The 20,838-nt window shown below is 31.1% G+C and overlaps 1 protein-coding gene across 1 annotated transcript; it reads right to left on the minus strand.

The window, feature by feature from the left end:
- Positions 1-2,398: 2,398 nt before the first annotated feature.
- LOC129289390 (transcription factor MYB3-like) lies at positions 2,399-3,784 on the minus strand. Its single transcript, XM_054926142.1, has 3 exons — positions 3,400-3,784; positions 3,154-3,283; positions 2,399-3,037 (listed from the first exon to the last, which is right to left on the minus strand). Exons 1-3 carry the CDS (start codon positions 3,563-3,565, stop codon positions 2,713-2,715), a joined length of 621 nt encoding a protein of 206 aa, XP_054782117.1. The 5' UTR covers positions 3,566-3,784; the 3' UTR covers positions 2,399-2,712.
- Positions 3,785-20,838: the final 17,054 nt, after the last annotated feature.

Genomic DNA, 20,838 nt, shown 5'->3' on the forward strand with positions numbered 1-20,838 from the left:
ACATTAAGCAACCCAAGGTATTTGTGGTTCCTAAAAAGAAACACTACATTTGTCGTTTAGGTAATGGTATAAAAGATTTGAAGCTTTTATGATTGGAAAAAACTTCAATAGAAACAAATATGATAATTATGTTTATTTTAAACAATAATCCTTTTTGTATTTGTTGCTCAATGCCAATGATATGCTTATTGCCTCTAAAAAGAAGTTTTTTTATTAACAAATTAAAACAACAACTCAATAAGGAGTTTGATTTAAAGGACTTTGGTACAGCAAAGAAAATTGTTGACATAAAAATTTATAAAGATAGCCAAGCTAATAAATCGTGTGTATCTCAAAAGAAACATATTTTAAAAGCACTTGATCAATTTAATATGAGTAGGTGTGAACTTATGTCTATTCTTGTTACGCATTTTTAATCATCTAATTATCTTTGCCTAAAATCCAAAAAAGATATTAAGAAAATGTTAAGAGTTCCTTATTTAAGTGTTATTAGTAGTCCAATATACTCTATGGCATGCAGCAGACCTAATCTTGCATATGCAATAAGTGTAGTAAGAAGATACATGTACAATCCTAGAGAAGGCTATTGGGATGCTGTTAAATAGATCCTCCATCATTTGAAAGGTACTTCTGATGTTAGTCTGATATTTGATAGGAATAAGGCTGTATCCAATGATGTTGTTGGTTTTACTGACTCGGATCATGGTTGTGATTTTGATTGACAAAAGTCTCTTTCAGCTTATATTTTTACCCTTCATGACTCTTCTATTAGTTGGGGAGCATCTCTCCAATCTATTTCTACATTATCCTTAACTGAAGCAAAGTATATAGCAACATCTGAGAGTGTAAAGGATGTTATTTGGTTACGAGATCTTGTTATTGAACTTGATATTGCCCAATGAGTTACTAATATTTTCTGTGATAATCAAAGTGATATTCATTTGACAAAGAATGATAGGTATTAGTCAAAAACTAAGTACGTAGACATCAGATATCACTTTATAAGAGATATTGTTGCAATTGATGAAAAGATTGTGAAGAAAATTCATACATCTAAAAATCTAGTAGACATGCTTACAAAACCTCTTTTTGATATTCAATTCAAGCATTGCTTGGGTTTAGTTAGTATTCGCAGCAATTGATTGCCCTTTAAGGCTATTTGACAATTATGAGTATTATTGAATTTAAATTAAGGGAAAATTTGTTGAAATTATAACTCTAATTTTTATTATCTTATGTGATTATTTTTACATATTATCTTATGTAAATTTATCATATTTCTAGATATTTCAGGGGATATTTATTATTATTCAAGACAACATTTTTAGCTGACTCAAATTTTTATAATCCTTTGTGATTATTTTTATACATATTTTGTCGTTCAATTTCCCATAATAGAAACAATTATTATAATTCTCATTTTTTTAGTCAAATTTTTCGCTTGTTGCCCATATAAACAATTCAAGTTCAAGAAGCAAATATAAATCATAAATATAATAACTTAATAAAGAACAAACAATTATCAAGTTGGAAGAAGCTAACTCTCCATCAAAGTACCAAACCCTAGTCACCAAATAAACCTTACTCAATTATATCTCCTCCATTATCTCTATTATTAAAAAAACAATTTAAAGATGAAACATGGTTATTTGGGCTAGACCGAACAAACTTGAAGAATTGCTTAACACCACCAAATTGTCAAGATCCAACCCTATATCAAGTTTATTCAGGTAGTCCGTCCAAAATTGCTGGCTCAATTTTACATTAATATGTGCATAAAAAAGATCAATGATCTCCTAAGACCAAGTGTAGGCTTTCACATAATACCATAGTATATATTATCTTTTAATTGTCACACACTTGAATATGTGCTGCTCCTTCTCTCGTTCTGTACTATGAACCACCGTATACATACAATTTGAATTATACTATGTTTAATTATATCAATAGTATAGTTTTACTACCATGAAAAAAAACCAATAAATTAAACATTAATAAAAAAAAACTATGCACTAATCCTTGGGCAGTTATAATACAAGTGTGTAATTAGAAAAATCATGGCATGCAGTACTAGCTATATGTATTTCAAGATATCATGAAAATAATATCAATATTACCGTTGCTTCTCACACTCCCTCTATATTTTTTCTCTCTCTTCATTAGTTCTATCTTTCCACTTTTTTACCAATCTGTCATTTTTATTGGGTGACAAAAGTTTAAAAATATAAAAACTCGTCTGCACTCCAATCCGAAAATAGAGAACACTATAATATAATTAATAAACATCCGTAAACAAAACTAAATATGATAGCCATGAATCGACCCAAACGCCCAATGGTCTCATATTTCTTAGCCTACTATATTTTCCTTACCCTTCCTGGATTTTTTTTTTTTTTTGGGTTCATTATACCTACATGCTCTGTAGCAATGTCTAATTTGTCATTTGTCACACCTAACCGTGGAATAATGATACCATGGTCTCTTAGTCATAAAAGGAAATTTGAGACATTCATGCCCCTATGAAGTTGCCACAAGTGATCCAATAATCTAAAGAATGCATACATCACTTCTCAATATATAACTACACTAATATTCCATGATGAAGAAAGGTTGTACAGATGGGCAGAAGAGCACATTTTAGTTTTGGGCTTTGGCTACCATATATTACTCCAAGAAAATAGAACTTCTGCAAGAAGGTAGCTAATTAAGGTTTTATTGTGAGAAGAGTCCAAGTGTAGCCTCATCTAATTCAAGGAATTGATTAACCCACTCCAGATTCACTTGACCTTCTTCGATGGACAAGTCAAAGAACCTATTCACATTGTCAAAATTGGGTTCCTTTGATGCCTCTTCATCAGCTTGCTCTGTAGAATTCTCTTCAGGAATATTTGCCCCCTCCAACAGTACTAGTCTTTGTTTCTCTTGTCTTGTTGATTGCTGCTCCCTCTGCTTTATCTTCTTGCACAAGTGAGAATTCCAGTAGTTCTTTATCTCGTTGTCCGTTCTTCCCGGAAGCCTTCCCGCAATTAAAGACCATCTAATTATAAAGATTCATTAATAATACATTATTCTTTATATGAAAATCATTGGGTTTGAAGCCAATCCTACACAACGTGGCCGTGCCGACTCGTCAAGAGAATTAAATAATCTAACCTGTTTCCGAGGAGTTTATGAAGTCGAAGTATCAAATCCTCTTCTTGTTCTGATATGTTTCCTCTCTTGATATTAGGCCTAAGATAGTTCAACCATCTCAGCCTGCAACTCTTACCACCCCGGTTAAGGCCTGCATCGACCAAAAGCTTCAAGTTTTTCTCTTTTTTATTACAATGCTCTTATAAGTACTCTCATGCTTCTTAACTGCAATATTCATATTCGTTGTCCGTAAGGAAGGAATAATACCTGCTTTGGCGGCGATGGATTTCCACTTCTTGGCCCCATGAACTGCAATAACCTCAGCTAGTTTCCTGTCTTCTTCTGGCGTCCAAGCTCCCTTGCTCACACCTACGTTCTTCATGGCTTCATTTGACTTCACTTTTCTCTTGTTATCATCACTCCTAGAAGCCATTGGCTTTTCCTTCAGCACTTTTTAACAGGAAATGAGAGAGAAAGAGAGAAAGAGGGAGGGAGGGAGGGAGGAAAAGCTTCGATTTGTGGTGCTGATGTGTGTGTGTGAGGCAGTAGCAGCCGCGAGGATATATAGTAAACTTGTCAGTGAGTGATGTTCAGTTCCTCAAGTTGCAGTTATATGTATATGAAACGTGCTTGAAGAAGAGGGAGATATCGTAATTAAGACACTTGTCAGTTTCAGGGAGAGAGAACTGTCATGATTGAGCAATATATTGTGTCTTACAAACTCTACTTTCTAGTTTTTAATTATCAAGTTTTTCCCCTTTAATTTGTAATGCTGAAAAGAATGTCTGCTACAATTTATGACTGCTACAAAGAGGCCATGGTAAATACACATGCATTCCCGAAGAAAAAGGGCAAAATTGGATGACATCAATCGAATTTGATGCTTTTTTTTAAATAAGACAGCTATTACAAAATGGTTCCATAATTGCAAAAATTATAGATATAATTTAAAAATATATAACACATATATCAGTCCATCAGTGACAGTAGCAAAAGTCATTTGTCAAAAATAGGTTTTAGGGTGTGGACCATATATAGAATCTACAGTACTTATGTTAATATTTATTTATTATGAGCTGTGAGCATATTATATTGTTCAGATACAAGAAGCATATACTTGAGAATCTCTCTCTCTCTCTCTCTCTCTCTCTCTCTCTCTCTCTCTCATACTGTTATGAGTCCACCACTGGCATATTTTGACAAAATTTCACTGATTATTTATGTCACCAGCTAAGTAGAGCAAAGATTAGTCATTTACTTTTGTTTATTATAAAAAAATTACATTTAAGAATCCCGTTAGAATTTGGACAGTGCGTACCACAATTAAGTGAAGGCTGAGGCCGTATATATACAGAAGTAGGTACGTAGAATAGCTTTTGTCATTTAGCTGATAGAGATGTGCAATCTTCATTTTGCTTTGCATGTGCTAATTAAAGTTCTGTAAAGAAACCAAGGGAGTGGATTTAATATTCATGTAACGTAATAAGCTTGAAATTATTGACATGATCAGAGAACACACTAGTCAAATAGGTGCAGAGAGAAATATAACATTATTGCGGGTGTGTGAAGATTATTGGTCCTGTTGCAGCATTTTCTTTCTGTTTCTCTTTTGAGGAGTCTAGGTCTACATCTTTTTGTACTCGTTCTGGGCACACACATTTTATTGTGCAACTTCTGATCGAATGGCTAATTCATTAAATTCCAATTTCTGCAGTATCCCTCTGGCCTCTTAACTAGTTTATCCATTCATGCAGGTATATATTATATACCTCTGTGCTTTTATTCCTGACGTTGCTGAACTCAAGCATTTAATTGACCAGAGCTAAAAGCTGTATTATTATTACAAGAGAACCAAAGCTCTTATGTATATAAAACAAAGCATCAAGAATTCCAGCAAAAAGGAGAGACATTTTACCTAGTTGATCGCGATATATGAATTCTATATATAAACTAATTGAAAATGTTAAGTCAAGAGAAGTCATTGATTTAAAGTTGAAAATCTTTTACCTTGATTTTTTTTTTGACACCGAAAACGAAACCAAAAAATGAAACTTCGTGGATGAAACGTAAGGCAGACAAGAGAAATAATTTTATATGGCAGGCCCCAGAGTTGTTCAACAACTTTCCAAGAAATTTTCTCCACTGAAAGATGACGGAACTGTTTACTTCTGCAAAGTCAATATCATCGAAGAGAAAGCAAGCGTAAGATTAGAAGAATGTAAAGAACACAGAAAAGTGAAGGAGAGAACGAGAAGAAGCTATATTAGGGGTTGACAAAAGTGAACAATACATGAATGTATTCATGGCTTCCTTCATCAAGTAAAACGAAGTTGTCAAGTTGGGGCCACAGAAACCAATAATCATACCCTAATGAAAATGAGAGAAGAATTGGGAAACATGAAGAGATCATGACTTTTTATTTTGATGCATTTGAAGTAAATGACTGCGATTTTGGACAATAAAATTAAACTTAACTACCCTAAATTTGAGGACAATTATCTAATCCTTCAAATGATTGGCTGGTGATTAGTGAAAACAAGGGTTGGTTTCTCTCCACTGCTCTTCCATTGCCTGAATCATTCAAATTAAATTTATACTTTTAAAAATTATCAAATCTAAATCACCAAATTCAATTTAATGGTTTAAATTTACAGTGATATTCTCTCTGCTCTTCTCTGCAAAAGAAAAAAGCCAATTTCATGAAAACAGGGATGGGCTCTCTTGGTCACTTACATTGCTACATTTTCAGAATTTAAACTTGAGAAATCTAATTAGGAAGGACAATTCTGACCAATTAATCCAAACGCTCATGATTATCATTGAAATAACTTTTATAAATATGGCACATGCCTTTTTGGGTCGTTGTTAGAAGGTTTGATTACCACTTTATATCAAGCCCAATTCCCTATTAATGGGCCACTGTAACTTTATATTATTTATATTAATTAATATATCCTATATGTCTCTTGATTCCATACATTAGATAATCCAATAAATGACGGGCACTCTTAAGTCTTAATAGTGGTGCATCAAGAGTCAACTAGTGTCATGTTGCACAGTTTTTTCTTGAGAAATTAAACATGTCTATATTTTTTTGCCACTATTAAATATATTTATATGGGTAATATTTTTTATATCTATTGTCAATATTTTAAATAATAATTTTATAGTATGTCAGATTACTCCGCATATACTAATTATTATGTACCTCTGTATTGTTCCGGTGATATTTTCTCTAGCTAAAATATAGAGACTTGAATATGAACACATAGTATAATATAAACTAGCATGTAGTTTATGCTGTATTATGTGTAAATGTCTATATTTAATATGTGACAATATTTCCAACAGAATTGCCTCCAAAACAAGAATACTTGTGAAAATCAACAACAATAACGACAACAAAAATGAAGCATGTTAATGTACGGCCTTGGCTGATAGATCAACGGCAGCAACTAACCAACAGTACAGTAGTCTCAAAAATTAATTAAAGGGATAAAACAGTATTTTACTTTCTACTTGCATAGTATAAATTATGGTTTTTGAATTTCCCTCGCCAAAAGTAAGGATCAATCTCGGATTCTTTGAACTGAAACACCGTACTATAATTTAGCAGAAACAAGCAAGGAAAAAATTGAGATGAATTTTGATGCTGCATGTTTCTTTTATTTTTAAGGAGTTCAGATATAATCTGATAAAAAAAATAGTTCGATAAATAAACGAAATAATTTCAAAAAATACACACACATTTAATTAAATTGTGTATACTTCATCGAGAGCTAATTATAGGAAAAGTAATAAGAATAAAATAGTTAGAGGATCAACAATCATGATAACAACAGTTATAGGCAAAGCACACAGTGAAAACAGAATGCAAATGTTGAAGAATGAATGATATATAATTTTAGAGAGCAGGTTTGAAAACGGGAGAAGATCAGAAAAGGAGTGGCGGAGAGTGGACAAATTTATAGATTTTGGCATCCAATGTCAACTAAGATATATATGTGGCAATAATTGTCAGCTCCAAAAATCTTGTCAACAATATAGCTGGGTCCGCTTATGAACTTTCTATTTTCTTTTTACCAACTCCTCATGCTTCTTATTGAGACCCACAACAAATAGTTTCACATATTAAAAACATTCCATTGTTGCCACACCGTAAATATTAAAAACATTTCACATATTTATTACTACAAATTATTAGATTAAAATTACTATGAAAATATAATTGATTTTCTATGTATTTAATCACCATAAAATAACTCCTCCCTCATGTTTAATTTCTGGAAATTGTTTTAGTTTAGGTCCAATATGAAGGATACGTTGTTTAGTTTTAACAAAAATTTTCAAGTCTAACTTATATTGGATTGCATGATGTCTGGGTTGAGTAATGAATTGTGGGAAATCTTATTTTGTTTATTATGACATTCAACCTCTCTCCATGAAAAGGCTTGTGGCAAGGCAAATTTTTGAAATTAAGATGATGATTAAGAAATTTATGATAGGAAAGAGGGCATTTAAGACAAGTTATGAAAGTTAGATTAAATGACATTTTCACCCCTCACTGTTTTAGGGTGAATATTATTCTAAAGTATTCATTAGAGTAATATTATACTTAGCTTTAAGGTCCTATTTGGTTCATAGGAAATAGGCATAAGAAAAAGGAAAATAAATTTTCTTTTGATTGGTTGGGAGGAATTTTGATACTTGAGAACCTATTTTTAAGAGAAATAATGAAAAATAGGTTCCTGACAAGGTTCCAAAGAAACTTTTATCTTTCTAAAAAAATATTCTTCACGTCCACTTTGTCCCTAGCTTCTATCGACGTTCTCCCTCCTCCGCCTACCAGTTTCACCATCACCATCGCGCACCCACACCGACCTTCACCTTCATCGTCGCTATTACCTTCATCGTTGCTATCGTGCACCCCCGTGAAAAAGAATAACGGTCCCTTTAAGAACTTATCACACTACTACAAAAATATGGATATAAGATGCTAAAAAAATGATGGTTAAAGAAAAATATATCATATAAAAGTAAGGCGGGTGATAGTTACAAAATAAATGATAGGTGTTTAAAATACTTGTTATTTATTATTTAAAAATAAATGACAGGATGTTTGAAAAACCCATCATATAAAGTTTCAAGTCTATTTTAAAAAAATTTTAAAAGTAAACTTTAAATAACGGATGTTTCAAACAACCATTATTTAAAATTTTCACAATAAATGACGGGTGTTTGAAACACCCATCATTTAAAGTTTCAAATCTAATTTTAAAAAAAATTAAAAAAATTAAATTTTAAATGACAGTTGTTTCAAACATTGGTCACTTAAAGTCTTCACAATAAATGACGATTGTTAAAAGTTTAATTTTTTTTAAAAAAATTAAACTTTAAATGAAACACCCATCATTTAAAGTACAATAAATGATAGGAGTTTCAAACACTGATCATTTATTTGGAAATAAATAACGAACATTCAAACACCTGTCATTTATTCCCTCATAACTATATATGACAAGGATTGAAAAGCATGAAATATATGCTTCTTTTTAATGCTCTATTTCTTCTTTCATTTTCATTTTCAACTCGTGCTGATAGTTTTTTCTCTTTTTCTCCATTGCCTCACTTAGTTTGTTCGCCCATATATCAACATGATTTTGACGTTGTTCATCCAAATCCACCCAATCCATTTGAAGCACTAGCCAATCGAATGTTTTTCATCATCCGTTCACTCAAATTTAGAACGAAGCTTATCATCCATTTGCTCAAATCTAGAACAAAGCTCGTCAAGCATTCAAAAAGACAACATATGAGGTTTAAATAATATTAACTGACTGTATAATTTTCATGATTTTTGTGAGTCAAGGACCATAAAAAAAAGAAGGCAACTTTAATTTGGTTTGCCCCTTTTCTTCAAGATTTGTCCCATGTTCTCATCTCCTAAGCTACCAAATATCAACAAGTGCTATTCAATTATTACTTTCTTAGAAGAAGAATTTGAACTGATAAATTTATTCATAATTAATAAGATATTTATTATTTAACTAAATTATTTTTCTTTGATTTTTTGCATAGATAAAATGTGAACGAGTACTCTACAACTAAGTAAGAATGTTAATAAATTCAATTTCAAACTTATTTTTACATTTCGTGGAACTTCTTGATAATTATTAGAATCTTTTCCCTAATTTTAATGAGTTTTATTTTTCGTTGCATTTTAAATTGATTTCAATCTAAGTTCAATTGGCATTATTATTATTTGGAAATACTATTATTATTGTTGGGATATAGATTTTACATGACTCACTACAACAGAATAAGCTAAATATGATGCCTTATATTTGACGGTTATAAGTGTAAAATGACAAATAAAAAAGATACTAAATACTTGACAGTTATTTCAAAACAACCGTCAAGTATTTAGTATATATTTGACAGTTATATTGACATAACCATTAAATATATCTGCATCCCAAATTTAATTTTTTTATTAATATATTTAACCCTTGTTTGCTAATAACCATCAAGTATATTTTGGTGTACTTGTTCTTAACAGTTATTTGTAAACAAGCGTCAAATATATAATTTAAATGGAAAAATAAAAAAATTAATTACTTGACACTTATTTATTAATAATCGTCGAATATGTCTGTATTTTATTTGATGGTTATTTAATAACAAGCGTCAAGTAAAGAATACATGATAGTTATTATAAAATAATTGTCAAGTATTTCCTTTCAAATTTACGTTTCAGAATTTTTTATTTTCACACTTTTGGAATTTGAATGTTTTTGAAAACACACCAGAGTGCTTGAAAATCATTTTCCTTCACTAAAATTGCCCAAAAACATAGATTTAGACTCAATTCTTCTTGGATTTTGCTCGTGAGTTTCATTTTTTAGGGTTCATGCATTGTTCATTCATCCAAGTCTTCATTTCAAGTGTTTTGGGTTTGTTCTTTGTCTTCCATATGTAAGTTTAACTTCTCCTTCATCTATTTAATTCATTTTTAGGTTTAGTATTTAGGGTAAATCTGACTTTAAATTTCCCTACTTGCTTTTCAACAATGCAAAACATGAGTTGTCTTCTCTCCTCCTTCCCCTGCTCTTCTTTTTCATCCTTGTACTCTGCCTCTCTTAAGTAAGTTGGCCTATCCTTCTTCCTTGTAGTATTGTTGTCAATTGAATGTAATTAGGGAGTTGATTGGAATTAATAATTGGGATATGAATTTTTTGTTCATTTGAACTATGATTTGTGATTGAATGTATATAGGCTTTGGCTTTTGGTTCTTTATTAGTTATGAAATTAAATTTAAGATTATATGAAAATTAATTTACTGTTGGGCATTTTATGAATTTGTTGAAAATTTACTTCCCTTGTTGTGGTAATGGTAATTAATTTTGTTGTTGGATAACTTGATTAGATATGATTGAGTTATACTGAATTTATAGGATAAAATTTTTGTATTAATTGTTGCTATGGATAATTTGATTGGGTATAAATATCATATGAGAACTTGTGAATGATGAAATTTTTGAATAAAGAGAGGGTTCAAAACCTGAAAAACTCTTTTTTTTTAAGCTATTATGCTACCAAATTTTGGGATAAAATTTTTATATCAATTGTTATTGGGTAACTTAATTGAATATAATTAAGTTATATAAGAACTTGAATGATGAAACTTTTTGTTTAAGTTGATTAATTGTGTTCTTTTTATTTAAGTTGACTAATGTTTGAATTAACTATGTTCTTTTTATTTTAGTTGATTAATGTTTGAATTAATTATGTGAATTTTGTTTAATTTAATTAATGTTTGATTTAATTGTCTTTCTTTACAGATAAATGGCTTTTGATAGTGAGTCTGTTGATACCCCTCCATCAATTCTAGCTACAAATTTTACTGAGGTTTTGAGTACATAGAAAAAGTTAGAGCAGGAGTACAATAATATTCAACGGGGCCTAACGATAATGGAAGAGGTGAACCTAATGGGCTGAGTTTTTAATTAACAAATCATGGCCTTTTAACTATTATTTTATTGATATGTGAGTTTTTCTTTCACAGTGTCCACTCCAGCCAGATCAAAGCAATGACTGTGGCTACTGCTTGAAGAGATTCTTGAAGGATATTATCACCCATGCCCCTACCACATTACCTAACAAGTTATATATTAAATTTAATGATACTTAAATTATAAATTTTAATAACTTTTGTTAGATAGCTATTAACTTGAATTTGTTGTAACTTTTTGCATACAGTACTTTGAGGATGCCTACTGTGTTCGATATGCAACTGCACATATAGAGGAAACTTGAAGAGGTAGCTCAGGCTGTGTTTAACATGTGGATAGTAGCAGTGGTTAGGCCCAATTAGTTTTGGTATACACATTTATTTTTTTTTTGGTCAATTTTATGTCTGAGGCCAATTAGTTTTGAAATTTTAACTTATAAAGTAGGTAAAGTTATAGATTTTTTATGGCATCAGGTTTAGGGTATAGGTAGATATAGAAAATTAAAGATATTTGGATTGTAATTTCAATATAAATAATGATTGAATTATTTTTTATTGTTGGCTGGCTGGTATATAAATTTGATTGCTTTGTATTTGTAAGGAGTTGCTTTCCAACTTTTCAAAAAACACATCATAAATACTTGACGGTTATTGAGAAAGAAACGTCAAGTATTAGTTTACTTAACGGTCATTTCAAAATAACCGTCAAGTATATATACTTATTTGACAGTTATTATGAAATAGCCGTCAAGTATTTGGCATATAGAATTTGCGAAAACATATTTGACGGTTTTTTTTTAATAATCGTCAAATATTACTAAATATTTGACGGTTATTAATAACCTCAAGTATATTCCTACAATATATGATAATGTTTAAGTGATTATTTGACAGTTATCTTGAAATAATCGTTAATAACCGTCAAGTATATTCCTGCAATATATGGTAATGTTTAAGTGATTACTTGACAATTATCTTGAAATAACTGTTAAGTAATCTCTAAAATATTTGATGATTTTTAACCGTCAAATAAATACATGGCACCCTATTACTTGATGGTTAAAAATTGTCAAATAATTTCTAAAATAACCATCAAGTAAGGAGGTATTCTGTAGTAGTGACTATTACAAGGGGCTGCTGTAAAAACAATCACCTATATACAAAAAAAAAAGTAAAAAATGATAGTTATTTAAATAATTGTCATTTTTTCTATAATATATGACGGCTATTATAAATAACCATTATATATTCTTTTGTTCATTCAAAATGATTATAATGCGAGAATCCTTATATGACGGGAATATTTAACCATCATATATAGTCAAGTATATATGATGGGAGTACTGTCATATAAAGGGGGAGACTTTAAATGACATGCCTATAAATGATAGTTGTTAATCATCATTTATAAACAAAAATAACCAACATTTATACCTTTTTTATAGTAGTGTTAGACTCCTTTGCCACATAATCTAGTTCTACCACCATCAATAATGTCTCGCTCCTCTACTTATTAACCCTTACCATCAGTGAAATCCTCATCTGACATCATGCCCTGCCTTTACATGTGCACACTAGCACTCAAATTGAATGCCATCAATTTTGACTGGGTTTTTACTTTTTCCTACTAAAAATGACCTCTTTTCTAAATAACTTCATCAACATTCAAGAGTTCAAAGCCGACATGGTGTGGTGTAGTTGTTTTGTTTGAAGCTTTATAGCAAGACTTATCATCAAAAGTTGGAAGTAGACAATACAAGTTAGATATGTAAAAACACTGCAAGTCATAATTAGGTTTGTTAATTATGCAATCCAATTGTGAGTGTTGGTTATTATAGTTAAATTTGTTGATTATTGTAGATCTGAAAAACCTAATTAGAAGAGGAGGACAACAGGTGTAATGAAGAAAGGAGAGAAGGATGGTGTGAAAGAAATGAGGGCAATATTATGTTTTTAATTTTAAATACATATACAAAAAAAATAATTCCCAGTTCCTATTATTTATTTTCAATCATACCAAACATACTTTCAATTCCAATTCCTTTTTTTTTTCAGTTCTAGGTTTCAATTCCAATTTCATCAAAATGCTTTCAGCAAACGAAACAAGGCCTAAGTGTCAAAATCATTACAATATTGTCATCTAACTAATTGACATTAATGTTGATCATTGTTAACTCTAAATTGACCGAATTTAACAATCAACTTGCATATGATAAGTTGGTATAATAAGGAACAAGTTGATAGAAAATTAGATATAGTAACTCACTTAGCGATTTTCAGGTATTTTTAAGAAAAAGGAGCAAAAATAATATATAAAAAGCTAAAAATGTGAAGTACTGGCTCAAAGCCCAAGAGACAAGCCTAAAAAGTGTTATCCACTCGTAGACAAGTAAAGAAGAAAAGTTCTCCACGCTTGGATATAATTGAGCAAGAAGAAATCATTGCTTGGACATTTGTATGTGCATGCATATTGCATGGAGAACATTCCACCTCATGCGATCATGGTAGGGTATGCTATTTGACCATGCACAAAGGAGATCACACAACTACCTCCTTCATCATTCAACTACATGTGAATGTAAGAGTAGACATGTGGCAGAAGCTGATTTAAAATCCAAATGCGAAATCAAACAATATATTATAAAATCATATAAGATAAGACAAAAATTAGAGGCTAAAGGGGTATGGAGATGTTATAAATAAAGCCCTTGCAAACTTCTAAAAAGGATCAAAGTTCATATCTGAAATTGAGAAAGTAATTATGGAGTATCAACCACAAGTTTGGAGGCTAGATTGGAGATTGAAGAGTCATCGTGAAGCATTCTCATAGGATTTTTTTAGATTCTCTTCTTCTACTTTATGCCATTAATTCTTTTTGTTTTTTTAATTATTTTGCATACTTAGAGCCATATGTGTGGCTAGTTTTCTTTTGTCCTTAGGAATTTTATGAACTTTTAATGCTTTAGAGGTAGATTTCTTTCTAGTTATCAATTTGATAAATGCTTTAATGCTTAATAAGATTTATTTTTGTTCTCATGCTATTGGTGGCCAACTTTAGTATGTGTTTTTGGATCTTGGATTTGACCTTTAATAGAGCGGAATCTCAAATAAACCATGTATTAAGCAACTTACACTATTACAGATAGGCTTTTAATAATATGTAAAAACCAATTTTAACAATGGTTAAAGCATTGATGTTGTTATGAGGGATGACTTTTAACAGTGATTAAACAACTACTATTGTAAAAGACTTTCAATAGCAGTTCTAAATCCGCTGTTGAAAGTTGTCAATTTTTTTAATTTTTTTCAAAAATGACTTTTAACATCAATTGTCACATGCAACTGGTATTAAAAGTACCACTTTCAATATAGATTACTTTCAACATCAGTTGTGACTATAACCATTGTATAAAGTCTATTTTTTACAATAGTTGAAGTCCTAACCAATGTAAAAAGTAGTATTTTTAAAAAAAATAAGGGGGGTTTTTTTTTAGGTTGTAGGATTTACAACCCTAAAAAGCATGCTTATTTTTTAAAAAATTAATTAATTAATTAAAAGAAACAAAATTCAAAAGCCATAAAGTAGGAAAGAGATATTTGATTTATTTAAATGTATAACAATTCAAATCAAGTGCAAGAGTAAGGCCTAACTTTGATTTAAGATTACAATTCTATAACACTTTAATTAGTGAGAAACACACAAAAAAAAAAAACAATACATTCCACCATCTCATCAATGAAAGAGAACATAGCCCATGAAATTACAATATATATTTGAGCAAAAAATCTCCAAAGCCAAAGAAAGCCATTTGATAAAAAAAAAAGACCAGCAACTCACTAATAGACATAACACCTTTGTGTGAAGTAGTTCATAAAGCTTTTGGTATTTAGCTTCTAATAATGCTCTCTCCTTCAAAAACTTTGATTCCAACTTATCATATTAGCTTTGCTAGGAAAAAAAATGGAAACCTTCATTTGATTGCCTAACTAATGAAAAAATGACACTTCTTTGAAAGAAGCTAGAGGAAGTAGACTTTATTAATAATAGGAATGATTCAACTAACTCGATCTACTTGTTATCTAAATCACATTGCCATTGTTGCTTTCAATGTAAATTACAAAAATTGCTATCTTGACCACATTCACAATCACAAACAAAAGATAATAGACAATGTACCATAAGATATGGATATTCCTGATCATGTTTTTATTCTAAATATTAAATGTATCAAGAAATTAGGAAAGCAACTAGAAAATTTACACCATTGCTTACTGTAAATTTTAATTTGTCAATCCTACCGTATGTAACATCTGAGAAAAATTAAGCATGATTAATTAACCTAAAGAGTATGATTAGTAAATTGAGAAGGTGTATGGCAAGAGGGGTCTAAATTGTGTATTTAATTTTGATTTCAGCCCTAGCTGAAGGTCTAGAGTGAAGTTAGGTCATTCAGGCAAGGAAAGAAGAGGAAAAAGTGATAATTTACTTTTTGTGCTACATGCCACAGTGTCTACACAATCTACCATAGTGCACAAAGGCAATCAAGCGTGATTTGGGTCGTTCTATGCCACAAGCCACGGCAGGAGGCTACATGTGCTACGGTATATGGCTAAAAAATCAAATAGATCTATTTTGTGTCTATGTGCAAAATCAGAAGAGGAGGAAGGAGAAAACACAAGAGCACGACTTTGCACTGTTAGGGTACGAATATTAAGACCCTCGAAGACATTGAAAGGCATCCAAACACTCAAGGTAAGTAGTTTATGCCCTTGTCTTCCTTTCTGTACCATATTTATAAAGAGTAAACTTAGGGTTTAAGTATTAATAGTGGTTTTCAATCTATACAAGCTATGGATCCAAACCCATTAACTAAAATAGAAATAATGAGAGTGATTTGAGTATGTAAACTCTATATTAATGATTTTATCAAGAGTTAGTTGGGAGGAGTTATTTTCATGCAAATTTTACACTTAATATAGTTGTTAGGAGAGTTTGATACTCATTAATGGTAGTTAGATGACTTATTAATGATAATATGGGTTAGTAAAACCTAGAGAACCTAATGGGTATGATAGGGTGTGATTTTATGATATTGATAAGAAAGGGATATGAGGAGTTTAGTGTTAATAAATTCCTTAAAGTAGGATAATGATGATATCCTTGTGTTATAATTGTATTGTGGTTCAAATTGGCACTATTTGAGCTTGTGAAAAGCTTTGAAAGTTAATATTATAAGGGGTAAACCTTTGACCTCTCAAAGATTTGAAATAACTAGGAAAAACTTAGTTTATATAGTTGAATATTAATTGATTAATTATTGAATTGGTTGATTTAAAACATGATTGATATTTCTAAACTCTTGATGCAAATTTGGCACATTTGAAATTATGATGAATTGGTGAGAAATGGTTTTGGAAAAATAGAGAACTTTATACATATTTGCACATAGTAACAATGATTTTGATTAATGGGTTGTCATTGTGAAATTGATAAATATGATATTTGGCATATAGAGTAAGTTGAATATTTAATTATGGATATGTGAATCCATACTATGTGATTGATGATTGAGTTACATGAATATAGGGTATACATGCATTGCATGATCATCGGCAGGAGTTCGCTTAGGAAGAGGAGTAGTTAGTAAACCCACGTGGTATTGGCAGTAACTGTTGGAATCAAGACCTTCCCTTGGCATCGACCGTTAGAATCAAGAGGTAGCCCTTATCCTGTAGTTGATTAGAGACTATCCTACTTATTCTACGAGAGACTCAAACCTAACTAGTCTTCACTAGTTTATGAGAGGGCTAAATTAAGGGTATGACATACCATGGTTGTTAATATTAGGAAAAATTAGATTACCCAAGTGATTGAGTTAATCCTAGCCTAGTAGCTCCTCACAAGTAGAAGGTTAGGTTAGTCCGTGAAAAATGTAGCCATCGATTTCATGTCAAAGATAACAGAAGGGTATAAGGTTAGCATTTGATTATACATTTAAATCTAGCCATATAGTTGTTATTATTGTGGTCTGGTACACAGTAGGGGTGTATGGTTGGTATTATTACGACCCCATGATGTGCATTGTTATTTATATAGTTATATGTACATTAGGCCTAGTCACATAGTTGTTAGTATTATGAACTATGGCTATATTCATCATATGTGCTATATTGTGTGTGATTTTGCATATTTACATATGTTTACAATTAATATGCAATTGTATAGATTAGGTGAAACTTGATTATTGAGTAGTTGCGCTGACCCCTTAATTCTTAATATTTTTAAGGTCTAGCTCATCTGATTATGACAAGGGAAACTGTGCCGAGGCATAGGGCTATAGAGTAATCATTTGTGTTATGGCTCATTTTGTTGTTTTATGTGTATAAATGTTGATTTGATTGCCAACTAGGATTAACATGAATATTTTTGCACTATTTACATTATTATAGCATACAACTTATGTATTTTATGCCTTGAGTTAGTGAGTTTTAGTTGTAAATCTTGTAGAGGGCTAAAATACTTGTGCAAATAGTATTGCGTGTATTTTGGATTGAATTGGAATGAAAATGAATAATTTGCGCAAGAATTTTCTCCCCCTTGTGTTTTATGAATTATGGAGTTGAGTGGTGAAAATTTAATATACGTGTTTTTAGTCAAGTATGGTGAATTGCACGAGTCTTCTAGAATCTATTAAACATGGTCAGATGGTCGATGTAAGACTTTGACACTCATGTATGAGTTGGAACACATTTGTTATGAGTTTTAAGTAAAAAGTGGTAAAAATGAGTTTAAGTGTCCAGCTCTTTGTAAAAATGAATTTGAGTGTGAAACTTGTGTCATTAACTAGAGCTAGAAGAAAGCTTCGTGTAGACACCGAAATCACCTCAATCAAACATTATAAGGAGATTTAAGATGCGTCAAAAGTTATCTCCCACTGCTGTCAAATGATAACAACTGTTTACTATCAAATTTCATACAATGCGTCATAGTGCATGGCACAGAGACAAGTAATCCCCAATGCTTATGCACAATTTCACTGTTTTAAGTTTGAAACTTAATGTTTTAGGTCTAATTTGATTTCCAGGCTTCCTCATTTCTTTAAAACTCTAATCTAAATAATATGTAAGCTTATGGAAGAAATTTAATTATTGAAAGTGTGGGATCCCTTAGCAAATGGTTTAAAACTTACTTTTCCTAATTGTCTCTATTTCCCTCATTTAAAATTTGAAACTTGGTTTTATTATATGAATTATGAAAACTTAATTACCTTAATCTTAGAGTTAATAATGTTTAATGGGTATGGATATTACACTGTACAAGCATCAACATTAGCCAGTAGAATGAAAACACAGTACCTACTTGTTGCTATTTCTACTAAGAATCAGAATCCATTAGTATTACATCACTACTTTTACATTTTATCTGAGAATCCAACTTAGATACTTACATCTTAATTAAGCAATTTTCAGTAACATAAGCTCTATAAGTTAGGCCCATTCACAAGCAAAGTACACTACCAAAACTAGAGACATAAGCTCACAAATGCCTAAAGAGAAGGATGCACATAAGGAAAAAGACAAAGATTATAGTAAGGATCACACAAGAACAAGTACTAGGAGGACAATAATGTCCATTCCTGGCACAAATTAGAGAGGAAGTAAGAGCATCAATGCTTACCTTGAAAATAATGACTTAGAAGGACTGGGAGAGGAACCACCATATGTGATTGTGCGACGAAGCAAGGCGTTACTGTGCCACTGTGGTAGAGAATGAGAAACAAAAGAGAGAACTCAAATAGTGACTTGAAAATGTCATTGCTTGCAAACAGATCCAAGGCCAAGCTCAATCTCCTCAAACTCTCCCTCGATTCTCATTAGCCTAATCCACCCCATTCCATTGCCCCCTCCCAAATTCCTCAAATGATGCACAATCATTATCCCATAATCTAGATCTAAGTTTGGCTTCGCCAAGGCCATTCCCTTCAATGTCCAAAAGAGTATAAAGGCTATTAAGAAGAAGGAAGATTTTAGTTAGTTCTAGTCGAAGCTAGGAGTGATGAAGAGGGGAAAGCCAAGGGGTAAGGCCATGAAGGAAGAGGAAGAGAGGAGATGGTGCCAGTGATAACCTTTTTTTCTCCAATTGTTTTAATTTTTTAATATTAAATCAATTTCAATAGTGGGTTATATGTTACCTACTATTAAAAAAAGTAATAATTTTTAAAAATAAAAAATTTGGGATCTACTTTCAATGTCGGGTAAGAGGTGACCTATTGTTGAAATTTTACTTTTAACAGCAGGTGATTTATGGCACATTGTTGCAAATACAAACAACAACAATTACTTCAGTATTTAATGTTAAAAGGCCATCATCTAACTTAGAATTACAAGAATGCCATTGTGTTTACTTTTAAAATCATTCTCCTATTAACCACTATTGAAAGACCACTATTAAAAGTATATTTTGCACTAGTGTTAAGATGGGATTTGATTTAATTTACACTTGAGATAGATATATACTCAAGAGTCCTAGATAATCTTCTAAGGCTTATGCATTATTAGATCAAGACTTGCTTAAGACATCATAATATACTTAGATCACGGGTTTTATAATCGACGTATACATAATTTGATTTAGATCCTTGGTTTTAAAGTTAAATTAAAGCATGATAACTAAAAAAATTGAATTGCAAAGTATAAAAAGGGATTTGAATTCCAAGGGTGCTCTTTAATTATTAATCTTATCTCAAATTTATTCTTTGACATTATTTTATTTTATTCATATTTTTAATTTAATAAAAACTTTACTTTTGATTGGATAATTTAATTGAGACAAATATAGCTTTCATTTATGCCAATTCCTTTTAATTAGTTTCCTATGAGACAACCTTGATTCGCTATATACAATGTTACATCCGTACCCTTATAGTGTGTTGAAATTTTGTGTGCATCAACATCAATGTTCACAAGTTAAAAAGCAACATTGCAACAATTTTGTCATAAGCTTGAGAGGTTTCAATGAAAAATTTATGATAACCAATGCTCCCTACAAGATAGTTTAGAAGAAAATGTCCTTTAACCTTGACTCAAGCTAAAAAAAATAGCTAAATGTGGCTAAACTAGAAACATAAGTCATTTTTAGGAGATTAAGGGAAAAATTATTTTTATGCAGCATTTTGAGTATCATTATGAAAGGCTAATTAAAAACCAATTTAAGATTACAAGATACATGAGATCTCTAAAATGTAAATTGACCACTACTTAAAAGTCTTACCCAGGCCATATATATATGACTCGAGTTTAACTTTTGAACCCGATCTAAATAGTGGATAACCACACATATGCTAATCAGGCTAGGCATTTTAGGTTTAGGCCAAGTTCAAGCTAACAAATCCTCAGTAAATATATTTTTAAGTAGATACCACATTAATTAAATTTTAATAGTAGGGTTAAATGATAATTTGAACCTTAAACTATAGGCCAAGATCTAATTTAAAGCTTGAACTCGTATTTGGTACACTTTAGACCCTAAAAAGTTAAACTTAAGACAATCTCACCCCTACTATTAATTTGGAATTAACTTTTATTATCATAGTAGGGCCCATAAGCTTAAGTTACTCTCTCTCTCTCTCTCATGATGTCTTACTTTCTACCTCCTCCTCTTTTCTCTCTCCCTTCCTCCTATACACAAAGAAGAA

The sequence above is a fragment of the Prosopis cineraria genome, unplaced genomic scaffold, assembly GCF_029017545.1.
Source record: "Prosopis cineraria cultivar Desert tree isolate PC_DT_omini unplaced genomic scaffold, ASM2901754v1 PC12, whole genome shotgun sequence".
NCBI classification, from domain to species: Eukaryota; Viridiplantae; Streptophyta; class Magnoliopsida; order Fabales; family Fabaceae; genus Prosopis; species Prosopis cineraria.

What these genes read in the sequence shown, in the direction of transcription:
- LOC129289390 (XM_054926142.1), bottom strand. Translation starts at nt 3,565, where the DNA reads ATGGCTTCTAGGAGTGATGATAACAAGAGAAAAGTGAAGTCAAATGAA. An exon ending in ATCCATCGCCGCCAAAGCAG is followed by an intron (nt 3,284 to 3,399) that starts GTATTATTCCTT and finishes TGGTCGATGCAG; the next exon opens with GCCTTAACCGGGGTGGTAAG. An exon ending in CATAAACTCCTCGGAAACAG is followed by an intron (nt 3,038 to 3,153) that starts GTTAGATTATTT and finishes CTTTATAATTAG; the next exon opens with ATGGTCTTTAATTGCGGGAA.